Source organism: Hoplias malabaricus, chromosome 2 (genome assembly GCF_029633855.1).
Source record: "Hoplias malabaricus isolate fHopMal1 chromosome 2, fHopMal1.hap1, whole genome shotgun sequence".
Classification (NCBI taxonomy): Eukaryota; Metazoa; Chordata; class Actinopteri; order Characiformes; family Erythrinidae; genus Hoplias; species Hoplias malabaricus.
In genome coordinates this window covers 25995196-26006886 of record NC_089801.1, presented here as the reverse complement: position 1 = coordinate 26006886, position 11691 = coordinate 25995196, and the positions used below count along the sequence as shown (strand labels likewise).

The 11691-nt window shown below is 39.8% G+C and overlaps 1 protein-coding gene across 1 annotated transcript; it reads left to right on the top strand.

Annotated features, from left to right (window-relative positions):
* Positions 1 to 217: 217 nt before the first annotated feature.
* Positions 218 to 11391, top strand: LOC136686305 (ubiquitin carboxyl-terminal hydrolase 2-like). The gene is made up of 12 exons (XM_066659990.1): positions 218 to 755; positions 6139 to 6189; positions 6280 to 6403; positions 6547 to 6658; positions 7078 to 7188; positions 7298 to 7362; positions 7851 to 7954; positions 8048 to 8125; positions 8239 to 8317; positions 9031 to 9138; positions 9431 to 9551; positions 9798 to 11391. Exons 1-12 carry the CDS (start codon positions 600 to 602, stop codon positions 9880 to 9882), a joined length of 1194 nt encoding a protein of 397 aa, XP_066516087.1. The 5' UTR covers positions 218 to 599; the 3' UTR covers positions 9883 to 11391.
* Positions 11392 to 11691: the final 300 nt, after the last annotated feature.

Below are 11691 nucleotides of genomic sequence, written 5' to 3'. Positions count from 1 at the left end.
CGTCACGTGTTGCCCAAGCGTTTAAACCCATAAAATCATCCTCCGTCCCGAGAGCTCCGAATTGTCCTCCTCCCTGAACGTGGGAAGGGCTCTTCGTGACGTCAGCTCGTGTGTGGGGGGTGAGTGAGTGAGTGTGAGTGTGTGTGTGGGGGGTGAGTGAGTGTGTGTGTGTGTGTGGGGGGTGAGTGAGTGTGTGTGTGTGTGTGTGTGTAGGGGGGTGGTACAGTGGAGTGAAAAGAGAAAGGGACCAAGAGCTTAATACCATTCACACAGCCGCTTCAGGTTCAACGTACCGCTCCGTGTATCCGAAGCGAGAATCCACCCGGAATGCCACCTGCAGGAGAACTGTGCTGACAGCGACTACAGCGAACTCCTGGACGCGGAGCCTGATGAGTTTATCTCGACAGTCTACATATAACTTTTAATGTATATATGAATTCAACGTGACCCGTTCGTACGCTCTATGGATGCAAAAGCCCCGCGACCAGACTTCAAGGACGTCTTTACCGAGCAGCTGACGGGCTTAGGGCGGGCGGCACGTTAGCGACGGCGTATCGGTTGAAAAAGCGGTATACGACGCGACCTCGAGAACAGCGGTGATGCCGAGCGCCCGACAGTCTTACGCGGTTACGGTGCCGGAGGAGCCGCCGGCGGCCATGCTGCCATTTAGCAAACCGCCGCGAAGGAAGAGTCCGCCGGTGTCCCGCTCCATGCTCGTGTCCACATTCGTGGGACTTCTCATCAACCAAGCCAAGGTGAGCCTCGAACTGGTGGGGTTTCTAACTACCCGTATTCCGCCACTTCCCGCCCCTCGTGCCCTACTACTGGCCGACAACACGCGTTGGTGTGTAACAAAGTTGCTAAGACGTTATATTGTAGTCTTTTGGTTGTATTTTATGGTCTGTTCTTGTGTCTGGTGCTGTGCAAGACCACTGTGGTACATTAGTGGATTTTGCCGTTTGTTAAGATGTGTTACACAGTAGTAGTAGTCTAGAAAAAGGTGTTTTCTGCAGTAATATTTAATAAAAACTTGTTGTGCTGGAGTAGTCTTGACATGTTTGGGGATTGTCTAATAGCGGTTAACATCAATAGTCTGTAAGGTGTATTTTTATTAAACACAATAGCCAATGAGACACAGCCCGAATTAATATAATTCAACCACATGTCCGTGTATTACAGTTACACTGTAGCCAGCGGTAATGGTTTAAATGGTTCACGCAAAAAGATGAAATTAGAAGCGTGAGACGGAACAGACGAATGGTTAATTGGAAAAAAACAGTGGGAATGTAGTGTTGAATGTTTGCTGTTGTGGTTGACGCAGCAGCCAATCGCAGCACCGGAGGGACGGGGTTTGTATGAGTACAGGTGGAAAATAAATACCGCCTAAGTAGCTATAACAGTAATAATAAATTGGGAGAGGAATTATGATTTAGCTAAATATAAGAGTAGTACTGTAGAGTTTATGTTTGTGTCTGAGATATTCTGTATAATACAAATGTGTATACTGCACTTGTATTAACAGTTGTATTATAGTCGATAGCAGTCTGGAGTCAAGTGGAAAATTGTTGATTTCAGTATCTTATTAATCCTGAAAAGTCTCAGATAGTTTGGTGAGCAATCGAATATATCTCTGAGATGTCATTGAGATTACAAACTTGTAAAATGTGTCGTCTTTGTGACTGAGATTATACTTATCTGGATGTTCAGTTTCTCGACGGAAAAATGTGTGATAACTGATATCGCGTGAATGACCTGGGTCAGATAAGACGAGCTTTTCTGCTGAGCGTCTCACCAAAAGCTTGCAGCCCGACTTTAATTGCATAACACTTTATCGTAGTGAATCTGGCGCCGCCTGCTGCTCAGTACACTGATCGTTTACTGAAACAAGTGTCTGTACATAACTGTTAGCAGTCTATTGTGCTGTATATAGTTGTGTCAGCTAAATATAGATGAACATTTCCCAGTCCGGTCCTTGCACCTGTCCATTCACTCATAAAATGGGGGCTCTGCAGACCAACATAGCCACATAGGAGTTAGGACCACTATGAATTAAGCATTGTGGTAGTTCTCATACTGAGCACTCCACAGGTATAATAGACTTCAAGTGCTATCCAATGTATCAGATAAACCTTATCAAACACGTATTAGATTCAAAGGTCAAAGTTTGACACGGCCAGTTAAACTAGCATGCCACTGCAGCTTATGCAACGCTGCACTTTTATCAAGGTTTGCAGTAATTAGGATATGTTTGGTCTTTGATTAGCAAGCGTGTCAGTGTGGTGTAGACAGTAACCCAATGTGCCTTTGAGTGCTCTAGTTATAAAAGCACTTAAAATGGCATAAACGCCTGGGCTTTGACTCATATGTGTGGAAAAATAACAGCACACTTGCATAATGCAGGCACAGAGGCCAGCTAATCTGCTCACTTCTGGGAGAATGTGCTTCATCAGTAGAGTGTGAGATAAGAAATTACTGACACGTTCCTAGAATCACAGAGTGTCCTTTACTACACGCGTATATGAACCCAATTAACTTATTAATTGATCTGTTTCATGCAATTGTCCATCAAGCTATTCATTCATTCATTCATCTGTCACATCTCAGATCACTCTCGTTATTATTACTGTTATTATTAGTAGTATAATTGTACACCAGTATTATTTTAATTGTGAATGAATACACTGATCAACCATAACATTATTCTCAATTCCTTATTTCTATACTCAGTCAATTCTCTCAGCTCCACTGGCTGTACAAGGGCACTTTGTGGTGTAATTACAGACTGTACTCCATATGTGGCTCTTTTATAATCTGTTTTCCCCCTTTCTCCCTGTACTTCAAAGGTCATGACCACAGAACAGGACATTTTTGGTTGGATCTTAGTCTAGCACACTCTGTGTCTGCTCCTCTTACCAACGCAACACACATTAACACACCACCACCTTGTCACTGCACTAATAATGATCCACCAAATCATACCTTCTTCTGTGGGGGTCCTGACTATCGAAGAACAGGGTGAAAGGGGTCAAGCAAAGTATGCAAAACAACATATGGACTACACTCTGTTACTGATAAACTACAAAGTGCTCCAGTATGGTCGGCGGTGCTGAGAGAATGGAAAATGAATTTAGAAACAAGTAAATATTCGTAATGTTTTGTCTGATCTGTGTATGTGTAAATATACTTGGTGAATATTTTTATTATTTATTTAAATAATAGTGTATACATTTATTTACTGCTCAAACAGGGCTCATGCTGTTATTCTGCCAACAGAGAGGGTAAATATTTTTGTTTTTAGATCAATGTAATATACAGCGTGTTGTTTTTTTTTTATATATATATGTTTAGCTCTTGGGCATAAGTGGTATAGTTTTGTTAGCTTGATGAGCACTTGTGCAGATGCTTGATTGGCTCTGTGTTTTCCAGTGTGTGTGGCCTGCTGGTACCGCAAGACTGCTTTCAGTTACGTTTGTGCCTATGCCATTCCATCCAAAATCTAAGTTTAGGGAGACAATGTTCTTCCACCCCTGCCAACCAGTGCCGTTAGAGATGTAGTCATGCTTCCCTATTGCCCTTCGCAGCAGCAATGCTCCACGCCACTGACAACTGGCTGCCGAAAGAAACCATTCTCAGGTTCTGGCATAGCACAGTTTTAGCAGCGCCCATGAGAACCAGCAGCTGACTCATCAACGAGAGCCTCGTCCTATACACAAACACATCCTGGGCTGAAGAAGAGAATAAACCTGCTCAGCTTGGCCAGCTCTCATTTAGCAGTGATAGCATGTGTCAAGGTGTAGTTGCCAGAGGCACTCGCATGTGGTTAGCGTGGAGGTGTGAGGGCCTCACGCTGTCACTGTTGATTGTATTGAGTGACTCAGCTGTGTGACTAAGGGCCACACTGTAAACTCATCAGCACTGCATCAACTCCACCAGGCAGGAGTCGTGTTATGCTTTGTAGGAGTACACAATTTGTAACAAATGTTTTCAGTAAAGCTAAAACAATTTTGTTGCATACTTCTGTAGATGACAATGTTTTATAATGTCAACAGTTAAATAAAAATGTGAGTGTTCCTCAAATCAAAGCCAATAAGCGGAGAAAAACTAATGTAAGTATTTATAGAGAATTACTTAACACTATTAACTATTCAAATATTATGAACCAGATTTCCTAAAACATTAGAAAGCAGACCAGGCTGCTGTCCACACATGTTCACAGCTGTTCATTTTACTTTACCTACGTCTGGATGCTGTTCATTGACTTCAACTCTGCCTTTAATACAGTCATCCCTACAAGGTTGGTCACCAAGCTTGCCGACTTGGGAACTCGCACAATTATGTGCACTTTCTAACAAACGCATCACAGCCTATGAGGCTGAGGAATCACATGTCCTCCAGCATCATTATGAACACTGGTGTGCCACAGGTCTGTGTGCTCAGCCCGCTGCTCTTTTCCCTGTTTACCCATGACTGTGTACCTTTGCATCACTGTCAAGTTTGCTGACGAGACCACAGTGGTTGGCCACATCAACCACAATGATGGATCAGTCTACAGTGATCTGGCAGCATGGTGCTCCTCCAGTGACCAAAAAGGTCAAAGATCAACAAGTGTCACCAACTTTGAGTTCCAGGGTGTCCACGTTACTGAGCACGCTTCTTGGACACTTAATATCTCGTGGTGTCATGTATAATTTAAAAATCACTTGTGGAGAAAACCACTTCACATGAGGAAAAACCTGCCTGTTATTTGATTCAATTGCACTTGAGGGCCTGCATATCACAGCCAGCCTGTGCTGGTTTTGGGCCTTGTCCTTTGTTTTTGTGGGATAGTCTGAAGTCTTGAATGTCATTAAATGCCCAAGTTATTTTAAGTTGAGAAAAATTATTCCTTAATTGTTTGATTTGTCTGTGATTTGCAAAAGCCCTCCCCATCTTTATTTCTTAAAGACTTGTCCTCTCCGAGATACTCATATAAAACCCAATCATGACGCTCACCTGTTGCCAAATAACATTTTTTTTCTTTTTGTGGTATTACGCAAATCACACATTTATTGGTCTTTTCTTGCCCAGTCAACTTTTTAAACATAATATTTCAGCGTTTAATCAACCATTTTGTATTTACATTCATAAATAATCTTTTCTAATTTCTGCGTTTTCTCAGTTCTGTGTTTCTCAGTCTCACTTTCAGGTCCAAAAGCTTCTTACTTTTGATTTTTGGCCCTGTTTTGATGGAAGGGCAGGATCTGATCAGTCTGACAAAGAACACAAATATGTTTCCAGAAATGATGTGTGTGTGTGTCCTTTGTAGATAACTATGTTTTACATATCTGTCAACCCAGACAGCATTATTGTTCTCCTTCACACACTGCATAGCTAATATCATTAACTGAATTAACAGAAATTAATGTAAACTTAATGAAGATAAAACAGAAATTGTCTGTTGAGACCACTGCAAGTAGAGAAAAAATAATATGCAAATATTGGGAAGTAAGGATGGGCTAAACAGGCGGAAAGGAATGTGTGTTACTACATCTGCTTTTTGTTTACTTGAGAAACATTTCTTAGCACCATACAGAGTAATGTTAACACAAGCAAACAGCTGCATGCTTGTATATTTTCACCGACTGACTACTGCATCTCACTGTTTACTGTGCTGTGAAAAAACATGACTGCAGCACATCCAGTATATTGCAGCCAATGTGTTAATAGTGTCACATAAGAGAGAACCCACAACAGCAATTCTAGCATCATTACAACTTGCTACCAGTATATTTTAGTGCAGGTTTGAAAGTACTGCTACTCGTTTTTAAAGCATTAAATGGACTAGCACCATCATACATTATGCATGGTCTATTTCTGTATGTTCCAAATAATTCAGTGGAGTGGAAGCAGCATTTTTTAATTTTTATGCATCAGAAAAATTGAACTATTACCTTTCACATTTAATTTTTTTTGTCTAACATATATTTAAATTATTTTAACTTTTTATTTGTTATTTTATTATTTTACTTGTTTGTTATTTTTTATTAATTTTATGAGTCCTCAGATTTTTGTTTTGTTCCTAATATATGATTTACTGTAAAAAACTGCCCTTTTATTTTCATTAGTCTTACAAATTTCTCTATGTGTTCTCTCTCACAGAACTCCAAGAATGCTCAGGGACTTGTAGGCCTGAGGAACCTGGGGAACACTGTGAGTAAGAATCATCAAAAGCTAAAATCTAATTTAATATAAAAAGTTGGCATGGAAAATGTTGCCTGACTCTGACTCTCTTATCTGCAGTGTTTCATGAACTCCATCCTGCAGTGTCTAAGCAACACTCATGACCTGCGGGACTATTGTTTGCAGAACAGCCACCGTACCGACCTCAACAACAACTGCAAGGCTAGTGCAGCTCTTATGGAAGGTAAGACACTGTGAGCTGGATTTAAAGTGTACAGATCCCTTTTGCCGGGACTCTTTCTGGCTGAATAGGCCTCAGACATTCTTCATATTTCACTTTCCTACTGGTGTCACTTTTCTGACTGGTGTGATTTTTGTGTGTTTCAGAGTTTGCCAAGCTCACTCAGACTCTGTGGACATCAGCGAGCAATGAAGCCATCAGCCCTTCTGATTTCAAAATTCAAATCCAGAAGTATGCTCCCCGATTTGTAGGATACAAGTAAGTTATAGCAGGTGTAACCTACAGTCATTTCTCAAGATGTCTAACTGTCTAATGGATTTAACTGCTTCTCAAAGTACCACAGATATCCCTGACTGGAAAGTTAGAGTCTAGATTTTTCCATAAATTCAAAGTAATTTCAAGAGGTTTTTATGTTAGAAAGTTATAATTATATTTGTAAAAACTACAAATACTTTCACACTGTCACTGGATTAAAGTGAGGAATCTTTTCTCCCACTGGAATGTATTATCTGATTGAAGCGAAGTTAGGAAGATATTAGTATGCTTTTTTTTTATTAACCATGGTTCCATTGAAATTATTCATTACCCAGCTGTCAGTCTGTAAATACCAAAAAAAATTATTCTCCATCTCTCATTCGTCCTTTCTTTTTGTCTGTATCTGTCATGCACTTTTTCAGTCAACAGGATGCTCAAGAGTTCCTTCGCTTCCTCCTAGACGGACTTCACAATGAAGTGAACCGGGTTTCAGTCAGGCCTAGAGTACCTGTGGAGGACTTTGACCATCTCTCGTAAGAATACCTTATACTTCCTTCTGTTCTGTTTCAGACATGAAGCTCTACATGTTTTGTGGTAAAATTTTCTTATCTTATTTTGAAGTTTGTGTGTGTGCCTCCTCAGGGATGATGAGAAAGCCAAGAGAATGTGGAACAAGTACCTGGAGAGAGAAGACAGTAAAGTAGTGGGTGAGTGACCTGCACTGCTGCATTGTTAGCTTGAGGGTGGTAACTTAATATATTAAGTATGTTAATATATTACTTAAAAATATTGGAACTGTCTCCAAAATATTAGTGTAATATTCAGTAACATTTTTACTTATTTTTAGCCAAAATAAAGTGATTAGGCTATTTTCAAACTTTAAACTATCTTAAAAGCAAACTGTACTGTTTATATTGTATAAAAATGTTGTAAATACTTCACCAAAGTCATATCTGTTAACAATGTCCCCTCAAATAAATAAATACATTTTTAAATGATCGTACATCTGTTTATTATAAGAATTCATAATGTTTTTTGGGCTGGATCAAATCTTTTGTATGAATGAACTTTTTAATTACATTGTCATTCATTCCACTTAATGACTTTAAAAACTAATTAAAATTAGTTCTTTCATGTTGTTTATATAGATGATGATGATGATGATGATGATGATGTTTGTTTGTTTTTTCAACAGATCTCTTTGTAGGCCAGTTGAAAAGCTCTCTGACCTGCAGCGACTGTGGCTTCTGCTCGACTGTATTTGATCCATTTTGGGATCTTTCTCTACCTATATTCAAGGTACCTGCATAAATGTACTCAGCCATACACAATATATGTCAGTGTTGCATGTGTTTGGGGAGTTTTTGTAACTGCAGTATTTTTGTGCTGCAGAGCTCTGGAGAGGTGTCTTTGATTGACTGCTTTCGACTGTTCACAAAGGAAGATGTTCTGGATGGCAATGAAAAACCAGTAAGTGTTTGTGCTTTTTGCAGATGTTATTGCAAAAAAAAAGGCTAATGTTTTGTTTTTAAGTTTAAGCTTGTATTAATACAGTTACTGTATTAATTTTCTCTCTCACACAGACATGTCAAAGGTGTAAAGCCAGGCGGAAATGCACAAAGAAATTCTCTATCCAGAAATTCCCCAAAGTCCTGGTGCTTCGTATCCTTTTTACCAAACTATTGTCATAAAGTGTGAATTTTTCCAGTTATGATAGGGACCATCCACAGTGTCATCAGGAAAAGGTGCAAAAGTCATAATATGAGGGTGCATCAGTGCCCCGTGCATGGGGGATGATATACTGGGTGGCATATGTGATAAGGTTTCATTGGTATTTGGATCTTTTCTGGGAAATACATGGTTATTTCAGCAAAATAACACCAAGCCTAGTTCTGTAAATGCTATAACAGCATTGATTCATAGAGAGATTGCATGTGCTTTACTGCTGTGCATGCAGTCCAGATGTATCTCCTATAGCACATCAAAGATGAGAATGAGATAATATCAGACATGGATTTTTGAGCAGCTGATATCCTGTCTCAAGCAAAAATGGGCAGAAAATCCATGGACAACACTTCCACCATTTGTAGAGTTGGGATCAAAGGTTGTGTAACACATGGTAAACATGCTTCTGTCCCAAACTTTTTTTTTTTTTTTCCAAATTTGATTATGTTTACAAAGTACAATCAAGTTGGTCAGCCAAAACACTGGAAAACTTTGTATTTTATTTTTTTTAAATTGCACTTTACAAAAAGAAAATCCCTCTGGAAACAGTGTTTACATTTAAGTATATTTTTTATTGTTCCCCAAGTAAACGAATTTACTGTATATACATTTATTTGTGTGTATTGCATCTTAACTCTTCAGCTGATCAGATCTGAAACGTTTCTCTGAAGCACGTATCAAAACCGCCAAATTGTCCACCTTTGTCAATTTCCCAATTAAAGAGCTGGATCTGCGGGAGTTTGCCTCAGACAACAGCAGTAAGTCATAGTCACTTTTCCTTTCAACCTTCTACTGAACAGAAGAGACCTGAATTGCAGTAATACACAATGCAGTATGGAAGGGAATACAAAATTTGACATAATTTGAAAACTCTGGATACATTATTTAGGTGGACATTTCTTGATGAATGGATGAGTGTGATGGTCCTACCTACTTGAAAAAAAATCTTACATTTACTTCCAGTAAAAAATAAGAAATGTGTACTGAAAGTTATGAACTGAATCTAATCTTACTTTCTATCTCATTTGCTTTTTCATTTCTTATCTCTAGTGAATGCCATCTATAACCTGTATGCAGTGTCCAATCACACGGGGACCACTCTGGGTGGGCATTACACCGCATATTGCCGCAATCCGTCCACAGGGGAGTGGTACACGTACAATGACTCCAGGTAACGTGAACAACAAAACTTTGCTTTTTGTTCAGAGGCAATTTTTCAGGTCATAATATCAAATCAAGCAACAAACTCTAAGTCATTTTGATGTCTGATAGATCACATTAGGAGAAAAGGGGATGCTACATTTGAACAATCACTTTAAATGTTATTATGGGCAAACTGCAGTTCAGCACACTCTTTCTCTCTCCCTCCCTTTAACCACCCCACTTTCTCTCTCTCTCTCTCTCTCTCTCTCTGCAGGGTAAGTCCCATGTCATCTAGCCAGGTGCACAGCAGCGATGCCTATGTGCTGTTCTATGAGCTCAGTAACTCCTCACGTATGTGAAGTGACCAGGCCTGACCTTGGCAGAAAGATGGGCAGTAAAGCCTGGGACTTTATGGCTTTTGGCTGTCATGGGATAATATAGCCTCAGCCACTGGGGAGGCCAAATGCTGGGACTGAACTTCAGTCCATTTTTGTTTTATTTATATAGCACTTTTCACAACGAATGTTGTCACAAAGCAGCTTTACAGAGATCCGGGTCCGAGCCTCCTATGAGCAAGCCAAGGGTGATTGTGACGGGAAAAAACTCCCTCAGAGCAAGAGAAAGAAACCATGAGAGGAACCGGGACTCAAAAGTGGAACCCATCCTTCTCAGGTCAACACCGGAGACCTATGTTTTCAAGTTGCAACCTGGGATTATTTTAAAAGCTTGTGGAACAAACGCGTCGACAGACTGCATTGTGGCTTATTGTGAGAAGCCTAGGATTTAATTTTGAAGCCTAGCCCAAAAACGAGCTTCCATAAAAGGGCTTCGTTGTCTCATCAATCCCTTGGATGGGGATTATTAAACACACTCCTCCTGGAAAAAGGCAGAAACTGGAACACTACCTCTCATAAGCAGAACTTTGTGTGTGTGCGTTTGTGTGCACGTGTACGCTTGTATACAGATAATTCTATGCACTCTTTGGAGCTCACCATTCCTATTTGCCAGTTGCTATGACGCCACTAATTTTAATTTACTAACACTATGTTCAGTTTGTACAAATAACTTCACATTATTTGGGTGAGTGACCTTTAAAAGAGCAGTCTGACCCAAACTTGGGAACATGCCTATTTACCTCTTATTTGATTTTCCAGTTAAAAGACAAGGTAAGCCCCTTATCATGGCGTATCTTAAAGGTGGGAGGAGCTGTTGAGGATCTACAAGAGTTTTGAAGGGGATACATGAGGCTGGCTGAATATTTTTATAGTTAATGCTGAAGAAAGCCAGGATAGCATGACTTCTAGGAAGCCAAATATCATGATCATGTTATTTAGCCCCTACATTAGTCGTTACATTAATTCCCAATGGTTTTATGAGATATTTGCATATGTTATGCTGAGTAGTTCGAGCACACCGAATGACAAGCCCAATGCTGCTCTACAAAAAATAACCTTAAATGCTAGTTTTTGACTCAGATATTCACAACGACAAAAGGAGTTACATGTAAATGCCTCCTGTTTAAAGCTAAAACCAGCTCATGTTCAGGAACTTAAACTTTCTCTGTATTATCTGTTTTGTTGGTGACCACAGCATTCAGATTAATTTGGGAAAGAACTTTCACAGCACAAGAAGCCACCTGGTGTGTCTCTGTGTTATATGTAAGTGTGTGTGTGTGAGAGAGAGCGATAGAGAGATTTTATTTATGAATTTCAAATTGTGAATGTATGGACCTGAGCTGAAGTGTCTGGACTAAGTTATAATCATGTTGCTAATACAGAATGAATTGTCCTCTCCAAGGGACCCTGCCTATGAAGTACTTTTGGCTTTTTAAAAGTCCGGTAGATGTAAACGTAAATAAATTAACTTAAACTCTGCAAAGTTTGTGTTTTTGTGAGCGTCCTGAGTGTTTGTATCTTTGCCCATGTTGATTGATGTGACTGATATTAAAGCTTAGCATATAAAGAAATGATTCAGCGCAAAATAGGCAAAGCTTTTGAGTAGTTAAAATTGTAAGAGCAGCAGTTCTGAATCCTGGCCCTGCATATTTTATCTCTGATTACCAACACACCTAATGCAATGAGCTAATTAACAGCCATGGCCTAATGGTTCAAGAAGCAAGCTTGGAGCTGAAAGGTCACTGATTCAATCCTACAACTGGCAGGAAAACA

Bases quoted from the DNA above. Each gene is read 5' to 3' on its own strand.
- LOC136686305 (XM_066659990.1), top strand. From the start codon at position 600: ATGCCGAGCGCCCGACAGTCTTACGCGGTTACGGTGCCGGAGGAGCCG. The intron at 6,659-7,077 runs GTAAGTTATAGC...GCACTTTTTCAG, and splicing joins CCCCGATTTGTAGGATACAA to TCAACAGGATGCTCAAGAGT. The intron at 7,363-7,850 runs GTGAGTGACCTG...TTTTTTCAACAG, and splicing joins AGAAGACAGTAAAGTAGTGG to ATCTCTTTGTAGGCCAGTTG.